The 25,472-nt window shown below is 39.5% G+C and overlaps 1 protein-coding gene across 1 annotated transcript in view; it reads right to left on the bottom strand.

The window, feature by feature from the left end:
- Nucleotides 1–25,472, bottom strand: part of UFC1 (ubiquitin-fold modifier conjugating enzyme 1) — a 163,160-nt gene that overhangs the window by 33,369 nt on the left and 104,319 nt on the right. The window contains exons 4-5 of the mRNA XM_044059128.1: nucleotides 22,113–22,189; nucleotides 3,118–3,208 (exon numbers count right to left, since the gene is read on the bottom strand). Of these exons, the coding sequence (XP_043915063.1) occupies nucleotides 3,118–3,208; nucleotides 22,113–22,189 (168 nt within the window). The remainder of the gene's footprint in view (nucleotides 1–3,117; nucleotides 3,209–22,112; nucleotides 22,190–25,472) is intronic.

Below are 25,472 nucleotides of genomic sequence, written 5' to 3'. Positions count from 1 at the left end.
GTAGAGACTAACAGCTACTTGAGGAATACACCACCAATGTAAAACATCCAGGAACACGTCCCTGTGAACCATCCATTCGTGAGGATGTGTCCTGGACCTGCAGATAGAATATGTCACTAGACTGTGCTCAAAAGGGATGCAAACTGCCTATGAAACCAGGTGATGACAGATTGCAAAATCTCAAGCCTTAACAGCCAGCGAGGAAAGAAGGTAAGATTTTGTACCCCTCCCCCAACTTGCTGATGTACCACATGATTGTGGTATTGTCTGTAAAAATCTTTAGAGGACCTGGAACCCAAAGGGAATGAAAGGCCTGAGGAGCTAAGATTAGAGCCATCATCGCTTTGATACTGACATGATCTGACATCTGTTGATGGGACCAAAGACCCTGGACCTTCCGGTTGTTGGTGGAAGCTCCCTAACTTCAGTTCTTGAGTAGGAAGAGGAACCTGGAAAGACAGAGCTGGATTTAGGGAAATCCGCTGAACCTACCAGCAGAGTTTGAGTTTATGACAAGGTAAGAGAGGAACCAGAAACAACAGTTTTGAGATGCTACTGAAATTTCCTCATGCAGAGTTTGAGGAAGGAACACTGGGAATGGTGGATGCCATGTATCCCAAGGCTTGGATACAATCCCTTGCAAGAAGAACTGGAGGAAGAAGAAAAGGAGGATACTAGAAATAGGCAATCAAAAAGAGGATCTTTGGAGGTAAAAGACAAGCCAACACTGGATGGTATGAATGCTGCAACCCCAAAATACTTAAGATGGGTCATCACAAGACTTTTGATACTGAGGGTGAATCCCACCACACTGTGCAGTAGAAGCAAAGTAAGCAAAAGCTGTTGAAAGGGGACTTGGATCAGAAAGTCATTCAAATAAAGCAATGTATGAATTCCATGAAGTCTGCAGAAGGTTACCATAGGGGGCAGACATTTGGCAAAGACACTTATAGCTGTAGAAAGGCTAAAAGGCAAAGCAGAGAACCAATGATGACAGGAAGAAACAGAAAAACTTCCTGAAGAGAGGGTGAACAAGAATATGGAGGCAAGTGTACTTCAAAATCCAGGGATACCATTAAAGCATGGGTTAGCAAAAGATGGAAGAGGGTCTAAAAAGACAACATCCTAAAGGAAAGAACCTTGTGAAAGGTGTTGTGACAAGGGCAGGTTGACAATAGGCCTCCACAACCCCTCCCTCCTGTGAACCAGAAACATTCTGCAATTTATATAAAAAAAAAAGCTGTTCCCTGCTGACACAAGGTTTTAAACAATTCTGCAACAGCAATGCAAAAAAGATTCTGGTTGTCTAAGGGGAATCTAAAAGTTTGGCCATAATGTCCTCAGGTAAAGCCTGCAGGTGCAACTAGAAATATCTCCTCATGATAGAACCAGATGCAGATGTCCTAGAGGAGGCATCAGCTGAATCACGGCTGCATTTAATGGAACAGCAAGCTAACGGAGAGGCAGAACTCAGAAGAGAAAAAAATCAGGAGAGAAAGAACAGAAGTCTTACTGTCTGAATCACGCATGTTAGTCAAACCCAACCCCCAGCTGGGAGAGAGAAGAGCCAGAACATATCTAGTCATGTGGGTCTGGTAATTAATGGCCCTAAAGGCCAAGGTAGCATAAGTGTACACTTGTTACCCATACCTCTCCATAGTACAGCTGTCCTTATCAGAAGGTAAAAGCTTGAAGAGGAAAGCAGGTTATATGGTTTACCTGTGGACATGTATAAAAGTCCTTTACCTGATCCCACTGTTTTTCCAAGTATTTATGATCCTCTGGCACCTTTTATAATATATATATTCTTAGGGGCCAGAAGCAGAGTCAGGAGCCCGAGAAGCTGCTGTAACAGTATTCAAGAGGGCAGCTAAGACAGAAGGCCATGCAGAAGGTCTGGGTGAATCCATTTACAAGAGTTAATAATACCTCTTTTGAACCTTTAAGACTCGAGAACAATTCACTAAAAGTGATCCATTATACAAACTACTGTATCCCCTAAGGATAACTCTTCAAAAGGAGAGTCCGGGACAATTTTCTTCATCAGACCATACAGTCAATGGAGATGATCTGTGAAGAACATTCTAAGGATTCTTCACCAGAGCCCACTTGTTCATCCAAAGAACTGGAGTCCCTAGGTCTCTTAGATGGAGTGGATGACCATGGAGCAGCAGCAACAGGGACAAACAATTCCTGTGGGGGTTTTAGAGCTATCAGAGCATTCAACAGCCCCTGAGCAAACTCCTGCCACTCTTTGTGAGGATCCTTAGCCACAGTAGCCATACGTTCAGTTTTCAGTTTCTTTTTTAAAGGAACAGCTCTCTTGACAAATCAGACCCCTGCCTAGATTCAATAAGGGTACCAGGCACCTCTTCCCCAATTAAAATTTGGAGAATCCCCCTAGGACCGCCGCGGTTCTCCCTCTACATCTGTACCAGATTCACGCGCAGTCTTAGCAGATGTACAAGTAGCCAGCTCTGTGTCGGCCTCCAACTGGGTTGTGGCAAAGGACACTAATGTCAGCACTGGCCATTCCTCAGATTCTTCATCCAGCCCAAGACACATATCCGGTGTAGGGTGGACAGCAGCAGGTTCACTGTGTGTTTAAGTTTTTTCTTAAGTGGTGGCTTAACTCGCACATCATACCCTGGGAGTCAATAATGTCAGATGTTAGTTTTTCAAATAAAAAATGGAGTGTTAAGCACCAAGGAAGGGAATAAGGCGAAGTTTTTTTATCCACACCGAACTTTAATGTAACGATAAAAAATACAACACATGTGAACAATATAGTTACCTCATTCCTCTTAAACTGTCCCTTAGTTAACCTATATTCAAAGATGGTGAGGTCACGGTCAGTCTGGTCATGGATGTAAGCACCAACAATAATGGACAGATGTAGAATAGTTGACACAGCTTTTTAATGTGCAAAGTAGTTATTTAAATACAAATACCCAAAAGGCTGCATTAATGCAAAAATATAAAGAGCATAGAAGTGCACAAGTAAAGGTCTACACTTCATTTATCTATATTTTAGTCTGCCAACAAGTTGCCTTCTGACAACTGTACATATCACTGGCTTTAAGTACTGACTTACTCACGCTTCACTCAGTTACTTACCCCTAGTGCCATGAGGTGTGCAAGGCCAAACTTTGGCACATTCCTTGCCCATAAAGGCTTAAAGTGATCTGTGAGACAGATTTTTCCTCCTCTAAAATAGAAAAAAAAAGTACAATTATAACATTAGCCAAAATTATAACACCTCAAATCTATTGAGCAGCCATGTAGCAGCTGGCCTTTTTTTTCTGAGCTGCACTTTTGAAAGCCTCAATAGTAATTACACATACAATGTACATCACCTGATTTGTACACCACCACCAACACATACAACGTACATCACATTCATACAGCACCCCCAACACATATGACATACATCACCAACAAGTATGACATACATCACCGATTTTGTATAGCACTACATGCACGTACGATGTACATCACCACAAACACATGGCACCACCAACACACACAACATAGATCATCTGATTAGGACAGCACTATGAACATGTACAAGATACATCAGATTTATACAGCACCAACGATGGTTACAAAATACATCACCGTGCCATACAGCATCGTCACAAACGTATATATTCCCCTGATTCATACAGCACCACTTACATGTACATCACCAAATTCATACAGCACCTTATTTCAATTTATTTAAACATAAAAAACGATCTTTTACTTCATCCATCTAAACTTGTGTTTTTTTTGTGTATTTTTGTACATTAGCCTTTTCCTCTATGGGTTGTATGGGATATAATAAGTTATGTACACTGAAGGGATATTACTGCATATCCATTCAGCTGTGAGATGAGATATGTAGTAAACACTTGTATAACACAACCCAGTAAATTAAAAGAAATATACTTTTATTCAGTCTTTCCTGAAAGGTGTGCACTGTGAAAGTAGCAGACTCCAAATCCGACTTCAGACCAGTGACAAGTGGAGTACCACAGGGTTCAGTCCTGGGTCCTCTCCTGTTTGGTATCTACTTCTCTGAAGTACAGGCAGATGACTGCAAACTAGGAGCCATAATCGAAACTCCTAACGATGTGGACATACTACAAAAGGGCCTCACTGAGATAGATGCCTGGTGTCAAAGCCATGGCCTGAAGCTCAATGCCCAAAAGTGTATTGTCCTCCCTTTTGGTAAAAACTCTGTACCCATGAACTACCACTTAGCTGGTAGTCTACTTAACGCCAAAAATGTGATGAGCCCTTGGGACACAGGTGGGCAGTAGTCTCTCCTTTGATAATTACATTGCCACAGTGGTCAGGAAATCCTTCTACATGGCTCACCTCATCACAAAAGGTTTCTCATCCAGAAAAAGAGGTCATTGTTCCCCTCTACTCATCACTCATTAGACCCATTATAGAGTACAACGCCCCTTTTGGTATGTACCTCACAAGACATCTACAACTGGAAAGGCCACAGAAATACCTCACAAAGAGGATTACTGGCCTCAAACAAATGCCCTACGCAGACCATCTCAAAAAACTCCAGCTTTACTCTGTCGCATATCGCCTATTCAGAGGCAATCTCTGCCCAACATACAAAGCTATGTTAAACTCAGAGCTGTTGGACATGCTCCACATAAAGAAATCACAATCACTCCGAGCTACACGCTCTAGGGACCTAAACCTTGTCACCACAATAAACGGAACATGTTGGAGTGATAGATTCCTGTCCCAGAGACTTCCCATACTCTGAAACAGACTACCTATCTATGTCAAACAGAGCTCCTCACTAGCACTCAAGAAAACTCTTGATGAGTGGATGGGAGATAGGAAATTCACCCCGGGGATCACTTCTGTGGCTCTGCTCGACAGGGGCACAGGAAAATAAAGCCAGGGTACATTTTTGGCTAGGCTTATATAGGCCCTAGGGCCAATAGCCTAGTACCTACCTATGAATTGTATACACTCCTGCTCACAGTGAATTTCTGACCATTTTGTAAACATGGCTATTTACATATACACACACACAGGTTCTGTTCATTTGATCGACAGCTCACTTTATTGACAAAGTAATACTGAGGTTCATTTTATCTAAAATTCATCTCATTGATACTATAATTTAATTGAAGTTTATTCCATTGAAAGGTGTGTAATGGTACACAAAATGCCTGCTGGTGTGGTTTTGGGGAATAGGAATTGCAATACAAATTAATGAGTTCTTCCCATATTAATGCCCTCAGTTATGTTGTGCCACTATCTCTAGATGTTTTATGTATGTGCATCAGCAGTGATTCAGTAATAGAGGAACATTCTTTTTTCTTTGCAGTTGTCTAACTATAAAGCTAGTGTAGTTATGTTGGGCAAAGGGATGCTTTTGGAGGAATATTTAGTGCATATGAAATTTTCAGTGACCTGTGGTTCGATGAAATGAAGCATTTTTTTTCTCGTCAATAAAGTGAGCTGGCGATGAAATGCAACAGAAATACATACATACTACTTTTTTATATAGTAGTTTTCATACTACTTTTTTATATATATGCATACACACACACACACACACACACACACACACACACACACACACACATAACATTGTGGTCATATCTCTGAACTGCCCATTAATACTTTGGCTGACAGTGAAGTTCCTTGGTAAAGTACTGAACTGGGCTTAGCCAATAAATATTTGAATGTAATTTCAGTATATTTAATACCAGAGGATTTAAAAAAAACATGATTTATACACTAAAAAATGCTATGTACATATTAGTCCATTAGCTGTATGAATATAATATTTTAATATAATCATTTTTCTCTGACTGGGGTAACCAATACTAGTACTGAAAAAATGATGGTCCAAAAACCAATAATAAGACTCCAACTTAAAACCAGTGATAATATTACAACTTGACAAATTACTTTTGAACTTATTACAATGTATTCTGTACAGTATGTATTTACACAGACCGTTTGCTATTTGTGCATTTCAATCCAGTAGGTATCCAGGACCCATTTTTTTTAAACATGGTTTTTCACATATTCGTTGTTAGCCATTAATTTCATTTGTATTGAATTCTTCTGTATTTGTACATACAAAGACTGTAAAGTACATTTAGTCTAATTTACAAATTTAGTAACATTAATATCAAGCAAAATCTTGGAAAATTATGTCTCTTTAGAAGTATCTAATGGAATTGACACCAGAGGCAACTATATACCCAGAAATTAGAAACATTCATGCTTTTGCATACCAACATTGTCTTACCAAAAACAAATTAAAAAATAGTGACCATTCCTGTTCAGTTTTTACATATCTTTACTCTCTTGTATAGCTTTACAGTTAAACAGGTTGTAAATACAATTTAATACTAAACAATACAATAATAACTATCATAACAGCTACTGGCAACTTGTAAAATATCTTATCCTGTCAGGTTTAATCCAGTACTTCTAATGCACTAATACCAGTTTTCCCTCCACCTAAGAGTATTGTCAAGAAGGAATGAGATATTATTTCTTCCTGTAGCTTTATTTTAGACCCTCTTGCAGTACTGTTCACACAGTCGGTGTAAGAGAAAGTACCCCTCCCCCTGTAGTACTGCACTATTGTTTATTTGCTTTATAATGTATGTCAGCCCATCACTTTGGTTATACATTTGCTTTATTATGTTACTAACAAACTATAGACCTTTGTCCAATATGATCATATTTTGGCTGTTTTTAATGACCGAATATATATTTTTTTCTGTTGCCTTTGCTGTCTAGAAGTTATTTGTACCCTCCTGTATACTTTATTTGAACTGTATGTATACTATAACCCATTTGCTGTCTATACTTGATGTAACAGAGGTCTTTTTTACTTTTAACCTTTACCTGCAAACAGATTATCAGTGACATATATGCACAATTGTGATGTTTTATTATAATTACCAAATTGTGTTGCATGTGAACATTTAACAATTATGTTTTAATAACAATATGTTTTTAGACAAACTCAAGCCACTTTTCTGGCAATCAGTCTTGTTTTTCATCTTATCTGCTCAATATTTCCTGTAACTATTTATCCACTATAGGAAGGTCTGAGCTCACATTTCACACACTGTAGACCATAGTCAACCCTTTTAGCATTTTTCCTTTAACCATCTGTTACACTTGCAACTTAATAGTAAAATGCAGTTATAATACACTTAGTATTATATTTGTGATTTGCAGAACTAGGCATTTATACTACATAACTAGACATTGTTTTACAATTAGCTCACATATTAACTTTGATTTCAGTATTTTTTTATTTAACTGCTCTGCCATTAATTTTACAAAGACTGCTTGACTAACACCATCTGTTATTGTATTTCTTTTTAAAATTCAGAACTGTTTGGTGTGGTGTTACTATACAATTATACATATTTGTTTTTTTACAATTTTTTCACATTATTTATATTTGCTGTTGTCTGCCTGTTATTCTTGTGCACTGTAACAGATGCACTTTAGATGAAAAGAAAATACATGCATGTCAGTCTTGTGACTTTAAATCTTTACTCTTATTAACTAGAACTGTTTTGTTTACCTTTTGACTATGCTATGAAAATGGCAGTCATTTGCTCTACCTTACTGTAGTACTTATGAAGGTCTTGCTTTAACCGAATGAAGTAAAACATTTGGGAATGATTTGTCCAGACATTAGATTTTACCATCCTACCATGTATGCTTAACCATTTTCAAAACACAAACATATTATATAAAATATATCTCTTTTGTACAGATCAGCTGTAGTTCCCTGCTCTTTTCCAATGTTCTCTTAAGCTCAGCTGTTGTATGGAGGAAGTCAGTCTCTGTCAGTTCAGCTAATTTATCCCCTTTATCCTGTAACTGCTGTTCAATAGTTTCCTGTAATATATTGTGCAGTCTGACATTTTTCAGTAACTTGTTCTTCTGAATCTAAAACTCCTATGCACTTTTGAAAAAAATGTTTGTATAACTTGTCTAAGCTTCCTGAACTCACTGTGTCCGTCTTTCAGAAGTTTATTACATTCTTTTGTAACAAAATGTACTGGAAGTTCTGTCAGTAACTGATTTGACTGTTGCAATTCTGAAATAAACCTTTTATGTGTGGTGACAGCACATAACTGTTCAACATCTGAATATAATGGAAACACTTTACCCTTAGTTAATTTTTTTATCATGAAAAGGTCTGTCTTCACAGTCTATTTTTTAGCAATATCATGCAATATTGTTTTATGGCATGGCACACAAAATGCAGTTTCTGTTGAATTACACAATAAAACATTTATTATACCCCACATGGTTCTTTGAGATACCAGTCAAATATTGTAATACATTTGCATAATGCCTTACTATCAACTTGCCCTAATAAGGTTTTACATTTACTAACGTGCTGTGCAAACCAACATTGCAATTTAAAGCTTGGCTTACACCTGCTGGAATTATGTCCAATAGCATCCATACTAAAAATGTGACATAGAAAAAAAGTCTTACCAGTTAGCAAGAACACAGGTGATCAGGCTGTTGTTACTGATGGCTGGAAATTTTTCAGAGTCACTCAAGAAGCTGGTGAAACACAACATGCAGCGAGATGCTGTGAAAGTAGATGTCTACCTTTTTTGAAGAATTAATGGCACTGTGACTTTCCTGCACTTCAGGTTCAATCTGGATTCAGACGTCTGAAAAAATTTACTACTACAAGCTGCATAAACTGGAATACTTCTGTTTAGGATTTACACATGTACAGATGTTAGTTACTGCAATTTGACTGAAGTGACCCTCTGCAGGGCTTACCACTCCCTCTGTGTTCAAATGCAGGTAGGCTCGCCACTGAAAAATTAATAAGGTACTAAACCAGGGTGCTGTTACTGTGATTCTTACTGTGATGGATCCAAAGTCTTCTTAAGACACACAGTCTTGCTGGCTGGGTTTTGCTGAAATCAAAGTCTGGTTATAGTTGCACTCACAGTCTGTTGCATACAGAAACTTGCAAAATATACATGGATGAGAGAATATACTTTGCAGCACCAAACTCAGAGCAGTAACAAATAACTTTATAACAAACTACATGGACTAATGTTGCAGCTTCAGGTACTGTTCTACTTTATTTCTTACACAACATGGATGATGTGAGAGATATAACATTTACCTCGGAACAAATGTGTCCTTACCAATACCTCTTAATATAACTGAAGTAATACAGCTGTTCTATACAGTTCTAGTCATGCACACCCACACAGATTTCCTCTTAGTATTCTATTTTGATCTTTGTATGAGAACATCTGTTCTTGTGCAAATGCTGACTTCAAACTTTCTTACTTAATGTCATATGATGCAGATTGTTTTCCTGTTGTCCAGCCTTTAAGAAACCAGATTAGCTTTTTTCTGACGATGTGAAAACATACAACCTGTTTTTACATTTTTGCTCTTACTGACAATGTAATACATACATAAGAGGTCAGCTTTTACATTTTTGCTGATTCTGTAGGAAAACATGTCCATTAAACAAGTTCCTTATTTTTCAAGCAACAGTCATTTAGTATGGATGCTAATCTCATATTGCTAAACTCTATTTCTACATTTAAGCTAGCTTTATTTTATACATTATTTATGTTACATATTTGTAACAATTACTTTCAACCTTAATAATTTTGTTGAGCATATTCTTACAACCACAACTGCCATTCCCTACATCACATGAATATAACTAGAGGAGAGATTCAGATTGAAGAGCTGACAGGCAGATTTTGCTGGATAAGATGTCTCAGCAGTCATCCAAGAAAACTGACAGGACCTATGGAAGCAGTGTTTTTATACCTGGAAAAAGCCAAAAAGACTTTGTCCAAATTGATCTCATGGGAGAGGGTGGGTGAAGCTGGAAAGTGATTTGTCCACACAACTATAAAGCAATGACCTTGGGGTACGAAAAGATGACATCATCGGAAAGAAGATCAGTACTTTGTTATAGCGGACTTATAAGCTTCCTAATATAGCTGGAAAAAGCTTTACTGCTGACTTTTGAATTAATTGCAATCTTAACTTAATACTAATTCAATGACTGCCCAACAATGACCAAAATGAAAACAATGAATACAGCATAACTCAAACACCTAAGAGTGTCATATTAGTCAGTTATCTAAATGGACAATCGAAATGTAAGCAAAACAAAAGGAACTGGTGAACTAAGAATTTGATAAACTGACCCATACGCACTTTGCAAAGTATGTATACTGTGTGTGCATGTATATTATATATACACAAACACACATATGCACACACAACGTATATATAAATACACACACCCACAAATTAACATGAGAAGCAGAGAGAGTAAAACACATCAAGTACTCTTTTTATGTTGAGGCACCCCCCATAAACTTCAAAATGGGGGGTGTGATATGCACTCTCTTCATCCCTTTACTTACAAACAGCATCCAAGTGACACAACTGCAACCAACATGAAAAACACTGACTTCAAAATAACCCAACCAGATAACAGCAGCATGAGTTGTAATCTAAATGGGGAAATGAATGCAATTCACTCACACAAAAAGTAATCAAGAATTACAAATTCAATAAAGTGTCTGTTGCACCAATAAAGTTTGTATTGCACCTGTGGGTTTACAACATTTCGTTATATACTGAAAATATTGAGTCACAAATTAATCGATTTTTTGGAGCTGGGCAAATCCCCTTGAATACCCCACACCTCCTGCTAACTTGCATATTTGGGAATTCACACACACACACACACACACACACACACACACACACACACACACACACACACCTGGAAAACATCCAAAACTGTCCTTACCTACACAGTAAGGTGGTTCTCTAAGGCTCTCCTTTCCTGCAACAAACTGAACCTAGACCACAGCTGCAAAACTGTTTCCTGCTCCTAAATGAGACCAGTCATGCAAACAATGGTCAAAAACAACAGCATACTAAAGACCATGCTTGGTAAGTCATAGCACATCAAGACACTGACTATCTACTGGTGCTAATCTGATGCAAAAACTGCTGAAGTAGGATCACCACTTACTTGGTGAACTTTACTACGTATAGGGGGAATCATGTTTCCTGCCACATATGTAACACTAAGTAAAAGGGAGAACTATATTCATGACTAGCTAACCCTAAGCCTTTAGGCAAGAAAATGTGTTTGATATAGAAATATCTCTGCTACACAGACTATGCAAGTAATACTCTCCCAAATCTTCACTGCAAACATGAGACTTGTAGTAAACTGGCAGAAGTAGGCTTGACCAAGTAAGCCAAGCACTCCTGTTGTGAAGTCTTGAGACGTAGAACAAATCACTTAGTCCATGACAATAACCCCAATCAGTTACAACAGTCACAAGAAGTAAAATGCAGCACTGTACCTCTGGCCCCATGTCAATAATCCCCTGACCAAATGGTGTAGTCACACATAGCAAATGTAGTACGGTACCTCTGGCCCAAGTACTTCCATCACAGGAGAACAGACTAAGCATGCCAGGTCTGACCACATACTCTACATGCAGGGCTTTATGTGCAGTATAGTTCCACCAGCCAACGACAGCAACTCTGACCAATTATTCTAGTCTCAAGCCTTCACAGAGCAGAATCTGTAAAGAAGAAATCTCCCCAGTCAGAGTAATAAAAGTCTAATTCCAACCATTTAGGTGGAGAAAATGATGCATAAGAAAGCACAGTTATTAACTTGTTTCCTCCAATGGAGCTCTGGAAATTTGCACAATGGGTGGAGCCTAAACATTTTGATGTCATCATTTTTTAAATAAATGTACATATCTCTGGAAAAATATGGGTTACTAAAGAAGCATAAATGGCAAACTCTTCAGCACAAGCTATTTTTGTAATGATAGTATTCTTTAGGGTCTAGGTTTTAAACAGGACGTCACAGTAACCATAATAACTATTATGCTTGTAATATATTGTAAACAAAATTACAATATCTCTGCAACCACTCAAGTTGCACACATACTGTTACAATCATTTTGTTCATCCAGCTCAGAGGTTTCATATGAGGACAAGCAGTTCTGTCTGTGCTACTTGGTTGTTGAGATATTTAGAAAAGTAAGACATTTATGACAACAAAAAGACATATTACATGGCCAACAATTAAAACCTTTCTATCTGCATTAGACAGAGGTCAAATATCAACACAGTTGTGTTTGCAATTATATAAGCTTCAAGATTAAATACTTTAATACTTTGTATGTAGCATGGTTTTGAAATTATTAGTGCAAATATAAACAAGAACTATTTGATGCCTACAGGTGTCAGTAGGATGTAACTGCAGAAACACCTACAAAGCATCACCTGGCTGTAATGAGTTAAGTAAACGTAGCATAACAGTATATGTGTAGTTCACTGTTGCAGCAGCCTCAGCTATTTGGGTTCTACCCCATCATGACCAATCAGCTTTCACAGTTTTTGGGGCTCTTTCCCTGCCTTCTGTCTCAAGCTCGAGAAAGCTCCATAAAGAGAACACAAATCTCTTCAGAGATGTTTTGCCTAGAATAAAGGGAGGCAATAGCCGTGAAATAATAATGTTCAGAAGCAAAAACGTAAACTACATACACCAGGGTTATATGCATTTACACTCTATCAAAGTAAAACAATAAAAAAACATATAAAATAAAGGGAGCTAGAGGGAAGGGTGCTATAGCAACAGTAATGTACTGTTAAGGTAGGTTTACATACAGAGTTGTACCATGGTCAACATAGAGATCATGCTATGGTAAGTTTACATACACAACTATATAGTGTTCAACATTCAGATCACTACTGCAGTAAAAGGGAGTGGGCCAGTAAGTGGAAACCAGGACCAATGTCTGCCCGCCATGTTCTTGCATGCTGGGGTGGCGTCGGCCCTTCTTCAATGTCTAGAGTCCGGTGGTGGGGGAAGCTTGTGTGGGTCAGGGAGGAGCACAGTGTCCATCCGTCCCTGTGACCTGCACCACACACCCACTCCCCCTATGACCACGCATGGAATGGGACCTCAGATCAGATGTAGTGACCCACCGAACTTAAGCATATTACTAAGTGGTGGAAAAGAAGTGGTAGAGTCCAGAGCCAAAGCCCCACCCAGGAGACTGGTGCAGAAAAATGTTGGGTACGGAAGTCAGTCTCCCTGGTGCCGACCAGGGTTGCAAGTCCTTGTGATCAAGGCTCAGTCAGCGGGTGGTGTGAGGCCAGTGTGGCCCCCGGCATGTTGGGATCAGGTCTTCCAGGAGTTGGGTTATTTAAGAATACAGCCCAAAGTGGGTGGTAAACTCCATCTAAGGCTAAACACTGGCACAAGACTGATAGTGGACAAGTACCATAAGGGAAAGTTGAAAGGAACTTTGAAAAAAGACAGTTCAAGAGGGAGTGAAACCATTCAGAGGTAAATGGGTGGGGTCTGCATTGTCCGTCTAGAGGATTTAACTCGGCGGCCGCATCAGCCACTCAGACGAGATGGATCCCCACCCCCTCTGCGGGGTCCATCCCTGGGTGCGCTAGCCATCTTCAGGTGCACTTCCTCCTCAGCGGTGTGCAGTGACAGACTCTAGGTCAACCAGGAAGGCTGCATGGAAGGTGGCATCCCTTCTCAGAGGGGAGTGTTTAAGCCTGTGGCAACAGGTCAACTGGGAAGGCTGCATGGAAGGTGGCATCCCTTCTCAGAGGGAAGTGTTAAAGCCTGTGGCAACAGCTCTCTCGTGCCTTTGGGTTGTGGGAGACGACTGCCACTGCACCCACCCCAGCCCTTACAGCGGGGGCCAGGGCCCACAACTCGACTGTTGACTGTACCAGACTGTCCTCAGTGTGGCCTGACATCATTCTGCCTGGGCTGGCAGGCTCACATCAGGTGCCCAGGGTCCATGGCGATGTCTGTGACCAACCCATCCCATCTTGAAACACAGACCAAGGAGTCTAACAAGTGTGGAGTTTGAGGGTGGGCAGGAGACCCCATGGCTCAATGAACACTACAGGAGCCCTTGGAAAAATGGTCCTAGCAAAGCCTGCTTTGGACTGGGAGAAAGAATCCAGTCTGTGGTGTTTTGTAAAGGTATGTACAGAGGACAAAGCTGTTGCCTGCAGAATACCTCCAGTCTCCCCTTTCTTGGTCCTGCTTAGCTTGTCTGCAATCAAGTTTTGCTCTGCTGGAATGTAGGAATCTTGAAGAGTCACCTTGAGCTGAGCTGCTATCACAGCAAGTCAGCACGGAGAGTACAATCTGGTAACCCCTCACTTATTTATGTACCAATTTACTGTGGTGTTGTCTGTGCAAATTTGTAGAGGTCCTGGGGACCAGAGATGATTTAAGGGTTTCAAACCGTTAATCACTGCCAAAATCTCTCTGACATTTATGTGCTTTTGAATATCTACAGGAAGTTCAACAGATCTTTCACTTTCACCTATTTGTAGACCACACCTCGTGTCAGTTCTATAGTGACAGAATGGAGAGAGGTGAGAAAGGAAAACGGGACACCTGTCTTGCAAGACACCTGGTCCGTCTTACAGAGAATCTCCCTTTTCACATATCCAAAAACATGGAACTGAAAATATACAGGGCGAAAGTGCCGAGTTCAGACTGACCTGAAGTACCACATATCTTTCTCATGTGGAGTCTGGGCAGTAGAAGCATTAGAATCATCAAAACTATGTACCCCAACATCTTGAGAAATTCCCTTTCCGACACCCGGGTTTTAAAAGAGAAACTCAGGAAGGAACAAAAACTGCAACATCTCTACGCTAATGACCACAGGGCGACTTTTTAAGCCTAGCCATGTTTTCCAAAGTTAGTTAGAATCAAACTCTCTACCTTGTGTCCGTGAAGGAAACATCTTAACCATTACGCCAACCTCCAATCTGCCTATTCAGACAGCAGAAATTCCTGAATTATCACCAGCCCACCAAAATGCCTGCTCCTCTAACTGAAGATCCAAGTCAGAAACGGAGGGAATTCTTTTTATTGTCTGGAGAAGAATTAGACAAGGAAAAGGCAGTAATGAGCTCCATACCAAAGCCAAGCACGTCTTCTACACTCATTTAAGATTCAGGACCTCTATTCCAGCCAAGTGAAGAACCTTCATCCTGCACTTCCAGTGAGATCAACAAAGGGGTTTCTCCCTTGCCCGACAAAGGCCACCCTCCATCTGCAAAGGATGTGACAATTCCCAACTCCTTTGTGGCTGTAGATGCATTTCCAGAGGCACAGGAAGGAAAACACGAGCAATCTAAGGAGCAAGACAGGCCACTGTACAGTCACCCACCAGCAGTCAAGCATCCTTCAGAACTTCTTCTTACTGCAGACAGAGAAAAGTAGAACCATGCAGACTAGCATCAGCTCATTAAGTTGAGAAAACGAGACCTCAAAAGCAGATACGGAAGCCTGGATAAGTCAGTAAAGCATAAATTACAGAAGTGGAACACGGGTCAGTAAACCTCTCACTAGCAGTCTCCTGCAAGCACAATATCCTGCCCCAAATGCACAAACGTACAATCCTGTAGGAAAACTCAGTCAACAAATATGAAGTGCACGTAAGCATATACACACAAACTCCATTAGAAAATATTTTACTCAGAAAATGTGGAAGGTTTTCCCAACAAGGAACTTGTCTACTCAGACTTGGAGGATTTCTTGCCAACTGTCAGTTCCACATGCCCTCTGAAGAAACACACTTTGTTGGCAAAAAAGCTCTGGAGAGATTTGCACTGTCTTTTTACAAATCTCATCTTGAACTGCAGACAGTTATAGCACATGAAAAGCACCAAAACCATTGAAAGCTGGCCAGTTATGGGGGGATATGACTCAAACAGCTTAGGCCATCTAAGGGATCAACATGTCGAGCATCCACCCCATCCACGGAAAGCATTCCTAAATATAGTCCTTCAAAATTGTGGTAAAAGTACATAAAGCATTCCTTTTGTGATAGTAAAAATGAGGAATGTTCTGTAACTTTAGATAGAGTAAAGGTGTCCATGAAATCGTGGACTTGACATTAGCCAAAGCCATCAGGTATTTCAGTGAGAGAGAATTGTTTGAGGTCATTGGCTGACTGAGGTCTCCTGGACTACAGCTTAGACTAAGCACCTCATTGGTTCTTTTGAGATTTCTTTCTTAAAAGCTGTCTCAGGTTTCAACTTTCTGTTACCTAAGAAGCTCAGTTGTGAGTGTTCAGCCATTTTACAGTGAGCTAATCGAAGGAAGGACACTCAGCAAACTCGGAGCTACAATATATAACATTAAGTATCCTGTTTTTTGTTTATTTTGTTCTTTATTTCTTTGTTGTTTATAGCACTTTGTGTACTGTGTATTTTTTCTAGCTAGTTTCACTGTGTGTGAGGTATTAACTGGAAATTGTCCATTCTTATTAAGCATCTGTTGGGTTGTTTGTTTATGATAACTTGTTGCAGTTAAACCCTTTTTTCTAGTGGCTCCTTTAGCTGTTTAAAACTTTCATTTAAAGGCTCACTGCTGCTTTTCAGCTGTGAGTAACATTTCTGCAGTTTGTTTCCCACCCTCCCTCCCTGTTGGTACAGTATTTATAGTTGGTGGCTTTGCAGTTACCCGCCCCTAGTGTAAATTTGATCTGGGACCCTCCTCCCAGTCTAGTGTCATTACCTCATTCTACCCAGTACAGGGAGAGCATTTGAGAAGGCCAATCAGCTTAGTTTCTGCTACTCATTTTTCTCTTTCCTTTCTCTCTTTCCAAAAAAAAAAAAAAAAAAAAAAAAAAAAAAAAAAAAAATAATAATAATAATATCTGCTTTTACTGTATTTGTGTTTTTTCCTACTTTATTTTGCTTTTGCGTCATCTTAAAAGTACTCAATTGTATTTATTACTGCTTGGTGTAACTCATTCTAAGCCTTTTAGTTTAAGCACCTGGGCTTCAGACCAGTTTTACATTAGGAAGGTTTGTGATCTGCAGTGTAGTGGCAGAACAGGTAGCTTACATCCTTCTAAGTTGGAAACTGCTGATTGAGGGCTCAGTGTCTGTTATTCTAAAATTGTATTAATTCTGGTTTAAGCACTTGGGCTTGAGGCCAGTTATTTTACATTAAGAGGGTTCGTGTTCTGCACTCTTGTGGGAGGAGAGGCTGGACTCTGTCCTTCTGAGCTGGGAATTTCTAGTTAAAGCTTATAGTGCCTGCATATTTTAACTGCTTCTTACTGAAATTGGTACACCTCGTTTGCTGTAGCATAGACTAGATCCAGGCCTGCTGAATCTAGCTTTGTTTGTATAACTTGAGCACTAATCCAGGCATGCTTTAAAGTATTCAGTTGTATCTATTACTGCTGGTAGTAACTTGATTAAAGTGTAGCTATCATTTCTAAGTCTTTTGGATTAAGCACTTGGGCTTCAGGCCAGTTATTTTACGTTAAGAAGGATTGCAGTCTGCACTCTTGTGGGAGGAGAGGCTGGACTCTGCCCTTCTGAGCAGGGAATTTCTGGTTAAAGGCTTATAGTGCCTGCATATTCTAACTGTTTCTTACTGAAATTGGTACACTTTGTTTGCTGTAGCATAGACTAGATCCAGGCCTGCTGAATCTAGCTTTATTTGTATGCTTGTTGTTTGTTTATCTCCCTGAAACGCTAATTCCACCTAAAACGCGGCCTATTAGCACTTCTGTGGATCCCTAGTGATATCTGCATTGTTTACTGTACTTATTTCCTTGTTTCACTTGAAAGAAAGTTACTGTTTGTCATTTTTGCATTTAAGTTACCTGTAACACATTGCATTTAAGTTACCTGGCACTTGCTCACTAAAGCAATTATATAAGTCAGCTCTAAAAAATTAAAAGCACTACACCCTCACAAACTCCCCTTGAGTACCTTGTTCCCCATTGGCCCTTTTTTCAATTATAAAGGAATTCCCAATACTATTCTAGCATGTCCAAACGTCAGTTGTCAATCTCCTCTCCGGTCCAGCTGGTGAATCTGGGAATCTTGAGGCAATGTTACAACTGCCTCATGTACACAGACAACCCTCTCCTCCTCCCAACAAATTCCAACACATGTGAGACATGCAACCATATAGCCAAACTGGAGGCTAAGCTCTCTCAACTCAGTACTGGCGTAACCAGTCAGGAGAAGGAAACCACACTCACTACAATTCCAGACTCACATAGACCTACCACGACAACAAACCAAACACATAAACACACAAAAACATACTTGGAGGCTCTAAATAAAAATCTGCCTGAGCAGCAGAGACCTCCAAAGCAGAAACCCAAGCAACCGCTACCCCAAAACAAAACACGTGCAACACATAGCTCACAGAGCCAGTGTGCCGAACAGTCACAGCCCTTAAGGCTAAACAACACACCAGATACACTTGTAATAGGTGACTCTATCGTCAGGCACACCGACGTCCCGCTCACCAGGCTGAACAAGGAGAAGGTCACGGTGAGCTGCCTGTCGGGCGCTAGGATCCGCCACATAACACAAGCACTCAGGTCACTCCAAGGCAAGTACAAATATGACTCAGTCATTGTCCATGCTGGTGTGAATGACCTGAGACGTACCTCCCTGGACTACATGAAAAGAGACATAGAGGAGCTCTCTGAGCATGTAGCCCAGGCCGGTATGACCCTGACCTTGAGTAGCATCTTACCCTCACCAAGAATGATGCCACAATATAAAGACAAGATGATCAATTTCAACAATTGGCTTAAGTGTTGGTGTCATTCAAAGGGGATCCAATGCCTGCCAGCCTGGGATGACATGCTCGACAAGCCACAATGCTTCGCTAGGGACGGCTTGCACCTGTCACCCCTGGGCTTTCGGATATTGGCAAAGGCTCTTGCTACCCCCATAGTGCCTTTTTTAGGCAAGGCTAAAAAGACAAACCCACCTCCATAGGTATCACAAGGGATAAGAAACTAAGAGTAATGCTACTCAACGCCAGAAGTCTAAACCTCAAGATGCACGCACTCAAAACTCTCCTTAGCATGGAGAACATTGATATCTGTGCAGTAACAGAAACCTGGTTCAAGGCTCCCGAGAGCACCCCAGCACTACCAGGTTATACCTCATACCATGCTTTTCGCCCCCAAAACTTGGACCGAACCACAAAAGGAGGAGAGTATCAATATTCGTCAAAGATACCCACACGTCCAGGTTGGTGGCACAGCACGAAGCATCAGAGACTATCCATGTGCAACTAACTGTGGGTAAAACTGCCTTCCAGTTTATAGCCTGCTACAGACCACCCTCCCAAACACAGGAACCCCACTTGGCCTTCCTGGGAATACTGGAAAATATGAAGGTCTCTCCAAACACTATTATATTGGGCGACTTCAACTACCCAAACATAGACTGGGAGCATTACTCTAGCTCCAACACCCAAGCCCAAAGGTTCCTAGAATTTATAAACTCAAATACTATGGAACAACTTGTTACCACTCCCACAAGAGGGGAAAACATACTGGACCTGATCATCACCAACATGTGGACACTATGCTCCAGACCAGAAGTGTATCCCTCACTGGTAAGATCAGACCATAAACTAATCTCACTGGATATTCACATCCCGACCCCACCCCCTGCCCAGAAAACCACAGTGAAAAACTTCTCTAAAGCAAATTTCACACGCCTCAAAACCGAGGCGAAATCCTTCAAAGCCCCCAGGCCTGTGGAAAATACGGCCCAGACCGCAGAATCCTTTATAAACACATTCTATGAACACCTTCAGGAATGCATGGATCATGGAATCCCAAATAAAACCACGACCCAAACCTCCAAAGGCAGACGTCCTGTCTGGCGGACCCCAGCCATAAACAAACTATACAATAGAAGGAGGAAGCTACTACATGATAGAGCAAAATCCCAAAAAGGGAAGGCATCTCTGATCAGTATTAGCAAAAAACTACGGGCACTCATAAAATCGTCTAAGGCCAGCTTCGAGAGAAAAATTGCACAGGACACTAAGGATAATCACAAGGCTTTCTTTAGTTATGTTAGGAACCTGGGTGGGAATTCCCAGATATGCTCAGAATTAGTCCAAAATGACAAAAAATACACCGAGCCCACAGACATTGCCAACATCCTAGCTGACAGGTTCAGTGCAAACTTCTCCCCCCTCTCCCCACCAAAAGGGCAAATATCTATCCCAACAGAGTGCTGTCCCCCTGACATCTCAGATGCTCAGGTAAGAGCCGACCTCTCCAAAGCAAAAAACACAGCATCAATGGGACCAGATGGTGTCCCAGGCTGCATCCTACATGAACTCAAAGAAGAGCTAAACACAAACACAAAACTACTGTTCAGTCTTAGCCTTACTACAGGATATGTACCCAAAGAGTGGCGTACAGCAACAGTGGTCCCTCTCCACAAAGGTGGTGCCTCAACAGATCCTGGAAACTATCGCCCCATAAGCCTGACTAGCTTGCTCTGCAAAGCTATGGAAAGGATCATCATGGACCTCATAAATAAAGATATTGGGGACCTACAGACACTGGATCCTACCCAGTTTTGGCTTTGTTAAGGGCAGATCCTGCCTCTTAGACCTGGTCGATTTCTTTGAAACAGTCACCAAGGCCATTGACGAGGGCAAGGTGGACCACACAGCCTACCTGGACCTCGCAAAAGCCTTCGATACAATACCCCACTCGGGCATTATAGATAAGCTCACCAGCTTAAATATAAACCCCTATGTCACTAGATGGGTTGCAAACTGGCTCAAGGACAGAACCCACATGGTTAGAATTGCTGGAGCCATGTCAGACTCCAAACCAGTTACAAGTGGCATCCCACAAGGCTCAGTCCTGGGACCTGTCTTGTTCGGTATATATTTCTCGGTACAGGCCAACACGGAAGGACTGTGGCTGACCAAGTTCGCAGATGACTGCAAACTGGGCGCCATAATCAACTCTCCAGCCGACACAAGCATCCTCCAAAAGGGCCTCATAGAAACAGACAACTGGTGCCAGAGCCATGGCCTCAAGCTAAATGCCAAAAAATGTATAGTCATCCCCTTTGGCAAAAACAAAGTGCCCACAAATTACCACATAGGTGGTAATCCATTAAGTACAGAAGAAGTCATTAGGGACCTGGGGACCAAAGTTGACAGCAATCTCTCATTTGACAATCACGTGGCCAAAGTGGTTAGAAAAACATTTTATATAGCCCACCTAACCATGAAGGGATTCACATCTAGATCAGGGGAGGTCATCGTACCTCTTTACTCATCCCTCATCAGGCCCATAATTGAGTACAATGCCCCTTTTGGGATGTACCTTACCAGACACCTGCAGCAACTGGAAAGACCCCAAAAGTACCTCACCAAGAGGATCAAAGGGCTCAAACAGATGCCATATGCTGCCCGGTTAAAGAAACTCCAGCTCTACTAAGTGGCATACCGCCTGCTCAGAGGCGATCTGTGCCTGACGTATAAAGCCATGTCCAACCCGGAATTAATGGACATGCTGCACCTCAGAAAATCCAAATCCCATCGAGCTACGCGCTTGAGAGACTTGAACCTCAGCACTGAAATAAATAGGACATGCTGGAGGGACAGATTCATAACCCAGAGGCTCTCTTAACTCTGGAATAAAATCCCAGTCCAGGTTAGGCAGAGTCCCACATTGACTCTCTTCAAGAGGAATCTTGATGAGTGGATGGGAGATCGTAGGTTTACCCCGGCTATCACTTCTGTGTCCCTGTTAGACAGAGGCACAGTATACTAACCTCAAAAAAAGGCATAGCAAAATTAATTTAAAATGGGTGGCGAAAGCCAAACACACTCTGGCTAGGCTTATAAATGCCCTAGGGCAGATAGCCTAGTATGAACCTATGAACCTATAAAGACGAAAACTGCCTTCCTGATTGTTTATATTGAGCAAAAGGTACAAAGGACCCTCCATGAAAGCAATCCAAGCTAAGCAAGCCTATTTAAGCCATCCATTAATAGACCCGACTAACTACAATTTTAATGCAATAATTAATGTTGAAGATTACTTTTGCATTGAGCTTAAGTGTAACAACCCTAACTCAGTTGAGACACAAGCTACAGCAGATTTTCGGTAGTGAGCTCTGAAAAGTTTGCTAGGATGACAATATAATGAGAGCAGAAGTAAAGTTCAGTTTATAAGTACCTGTACATTTTGGCAGTTTTTCCATCCAGTTCTGGTATGGCAATTTCAGGTGCTGTTGTAGGGTATGTTACAGGAATCTGTCAAGGCATGGAGTGGAATAAAAAGTTAAACATGAACAATAGCAAGATCAGAAAACAATACAAAAGTTATATCAACAAAAAATATGATCTAAACAGTGGCAGAACAGAGGCAGTGCTAATCTGTAAATTCTGCACATCAAGAACCTGCTTCCAAGAATTCACCGACTGTTACAGATAAAGCTTGTCAAAACTGGGCCCTCAGCACAAGCCTCAATTATACAACAAACCCATCAGTGGTCCTATTTATATATATATAATATTATACACACACACACACACACACACACATATATATATATATATATATATATATATATATATATATATATCTATATACACACATACACACACACACATATATATATATATATATATATATATATATATATATATAATCTACATTGCTCTCTCTCTCTATATATATATACACAGCTCTCTCTCTATATATATATACACAGCTCTCTCTCTCTCTATATATACACAGCTCTCTCTCTCTATATATACACAGCTCTCTCTCTCTCTATATATACACAGCTCTCTCTCTCTCTATATATACACAGCTCTCTCTCTCTCTATATATATATATATATATATATATATATATATATATATATATATATATATATATATATATATATATATATATATATATATATACATATATATATATATATATATATATATATATATATATATATATATATATATATATATATATACACAGCTCTCTCTCTCTCTATATATATACACAGCTCTCTCTCTCTCTATATATACATATATCGCTCTCTCTCTATATACATATATCTATCTCTCTCTCTACATATATCTATCTCTCTATATACATATATCCATCTCTCTCTCTCTCATATATATATATATATATATATATACATATATATATACATATATATATATATATATATATATATATATATATACATATATATATATACACATATACATATATATATATATATATATATAAACGAACACTATCCCAACAAAAATGGAATGAATAGAAACACCCAACCGCCAAGGAACTGAATAAAAATAAATCACTCAAGGATGGTAATTGTCAAACGTGCCATATAAGTCCATGAACTACAAAATGTCCACGATACTCCAAGCCAAGCAGCAAAAGATATATCACAGTTCCAATAAATAACTGGCTATTCAGCCCCGGAGACGTAAAAATCTTATAAAACTCTTTATTCACTGACAAGTAAGCGCTTTCGCGGAGTGAAACTCCGCTTCATCAGACAAAGATGAGAAGGATGAACAGTAACTTTATGTAATAAATCAAGGTAGGCGTTGCCTGGAAAACAATTAGTTGCATAGCAGTTAATTGAAATGTAAATTACCAAAGCACTGCTTTCTACCATGAGTTACAGAAAATTCAAAAACTCACAAATACAATTTCCTCCGTTCATCTAAAACAGAAAAAATAATAAATAAAGACAACAATCATGATGTTAACAGTTCACACTAACTCAGTAATGCGTCAGAACAAAAATGTCACTACTGAGCTAATACTATCTTTGTTAATAACCTCCTTCCTTCCCCCAGGATGAAATGCACTAACCATTAATCAAAATACATTCATCGTATCGTAAACACGACCCAACAATGGTCGTCAATACACTTAGGTTAAGATGTAAAACAAATTGTAAATTCATACCTACAACAAAAATAAGTACTAGCTCTGATAAATTACCAGACCATTATACTATTTAAAATGTGTATATATAGACAAGGAGTAGAAATTTCGTGTGCTTAAACAAATAATCACAGAGACAAGTAAGCAACGCTATAACACTTTCATAACATGGTTAGTTGATATTATGGTGCATAGGAAACAAGTTTGTATCATAACATGTACATCCATTACAGTTTGTATACTAATTTCAACTACATCTCTTGTTTAAAATAATGATTGCAAAAACAAGTAAATAATGCTTTGACACTGTTCATAACATGGTTAGTGGATATTATAATGCATAAAAAACAAGTTCGCATCATAACATATACATCCATTGCAGTTCGTATACTGATTACAACTGCATCTCTTATTTAAAATAAGTGCACATAAAATTAAACCAAGCTAACTAAAAACTAGCTGCATATATCAAAAGGTCCACTTTACCTTATGCAGCCAAGTATGACCGGTTTTACCAAAGAATTGGAACAACATTTATAACAAATAAACCATACAACTAAAATAAACTTTCAGACTTTGTTCACTTTCTTTTTAATAAAATACACACATGACCCCAGTACGTACGACCAAGCGCTGGCTATGGATATTCAATGAAATGACATTTACATATCAAGAATTGCCGTTAAAAACAAAAATCAGCAGCAAAGTACGTATTGCAGTTATGAACCAATTTTAGTCTACTCAAGGGCTGATGTTGAAACTGATGTAAATACTGAAAAAAACAACTGACACTTACATAACGATAAACTAAGAACTAAATATATGATATGACAGAGCGCGTCAATAAAGTTTGTGCTTTATGTAAAGGCGGAAAACAACCACAAATGCCAAACGTTCAAAACCTGGTTGGTACTAAATGCAACTGTATCTTTTGGAATCCTGGTTGTATATCTGACTTTTAAGCCGTGGTTAACCACTGTGTGCTTTATTTTGGTACTTTATGGTGATTGTCGTTTACTACACAGTGGTTTTTGTCGTCCGGTGGAGCGTTGGTGTTATTATGTGTATATATGTATATATATATATATATATATATATATATATATATATATATATATATATGTGTGTGTGTGTGTGTGTGTGTGTGTGTGTGTGTGTCATATATATATATATATATATATATATATACATATATATATATGTGTGTGTACATATATATATATATATATATATATATATATATATATATATACACACACATATATACACATTATATATATATATATATATATATATATATATATATATATATATATATGGGTCTACTTCATTTCACCTAACTTCCAATTCACTGACTCCCATTTGACTGAGACCAAATGACTGACACTTCATTTGACTGACACTTCATTTGACTGACACTTCATTTGACTGACACTTCATTTGACTGACACTTCATTTGACTGACACTTCATTTGACTGACAAGTATTATTAGCAAGAAAATGGAATATGCCCCCTTCCCCACTGTAGTGCGACCCTGGAGTTAGAATATATAGTTGGGGGGTGTGGGGGGCGAAGCAAATGAACTGTCAGTGAAATGAAGTGTCAGTCAAATGAAATTTCAG

The sequence above is a fragment of the Protopterus annectens genome, chromosome 17.part0 (assembly GCF_019279795.1).
Source record: "Protopterus annectens isolate FY-2018-M chromosome 17.part0, PAN1.0, whole genome shotgun sequence".
NCBI classification, from domain to species: Eukaryota; Metazoa; Chordata; order Ceratodontiformes; family Protopteridae; genus Protopterus; species Protopterus annectens.
The sequence above is the reverse complement of the archived record's forward strand: the minus strand, read 5'-3'. Positions and strand labels throughout refer to the sequence as shown.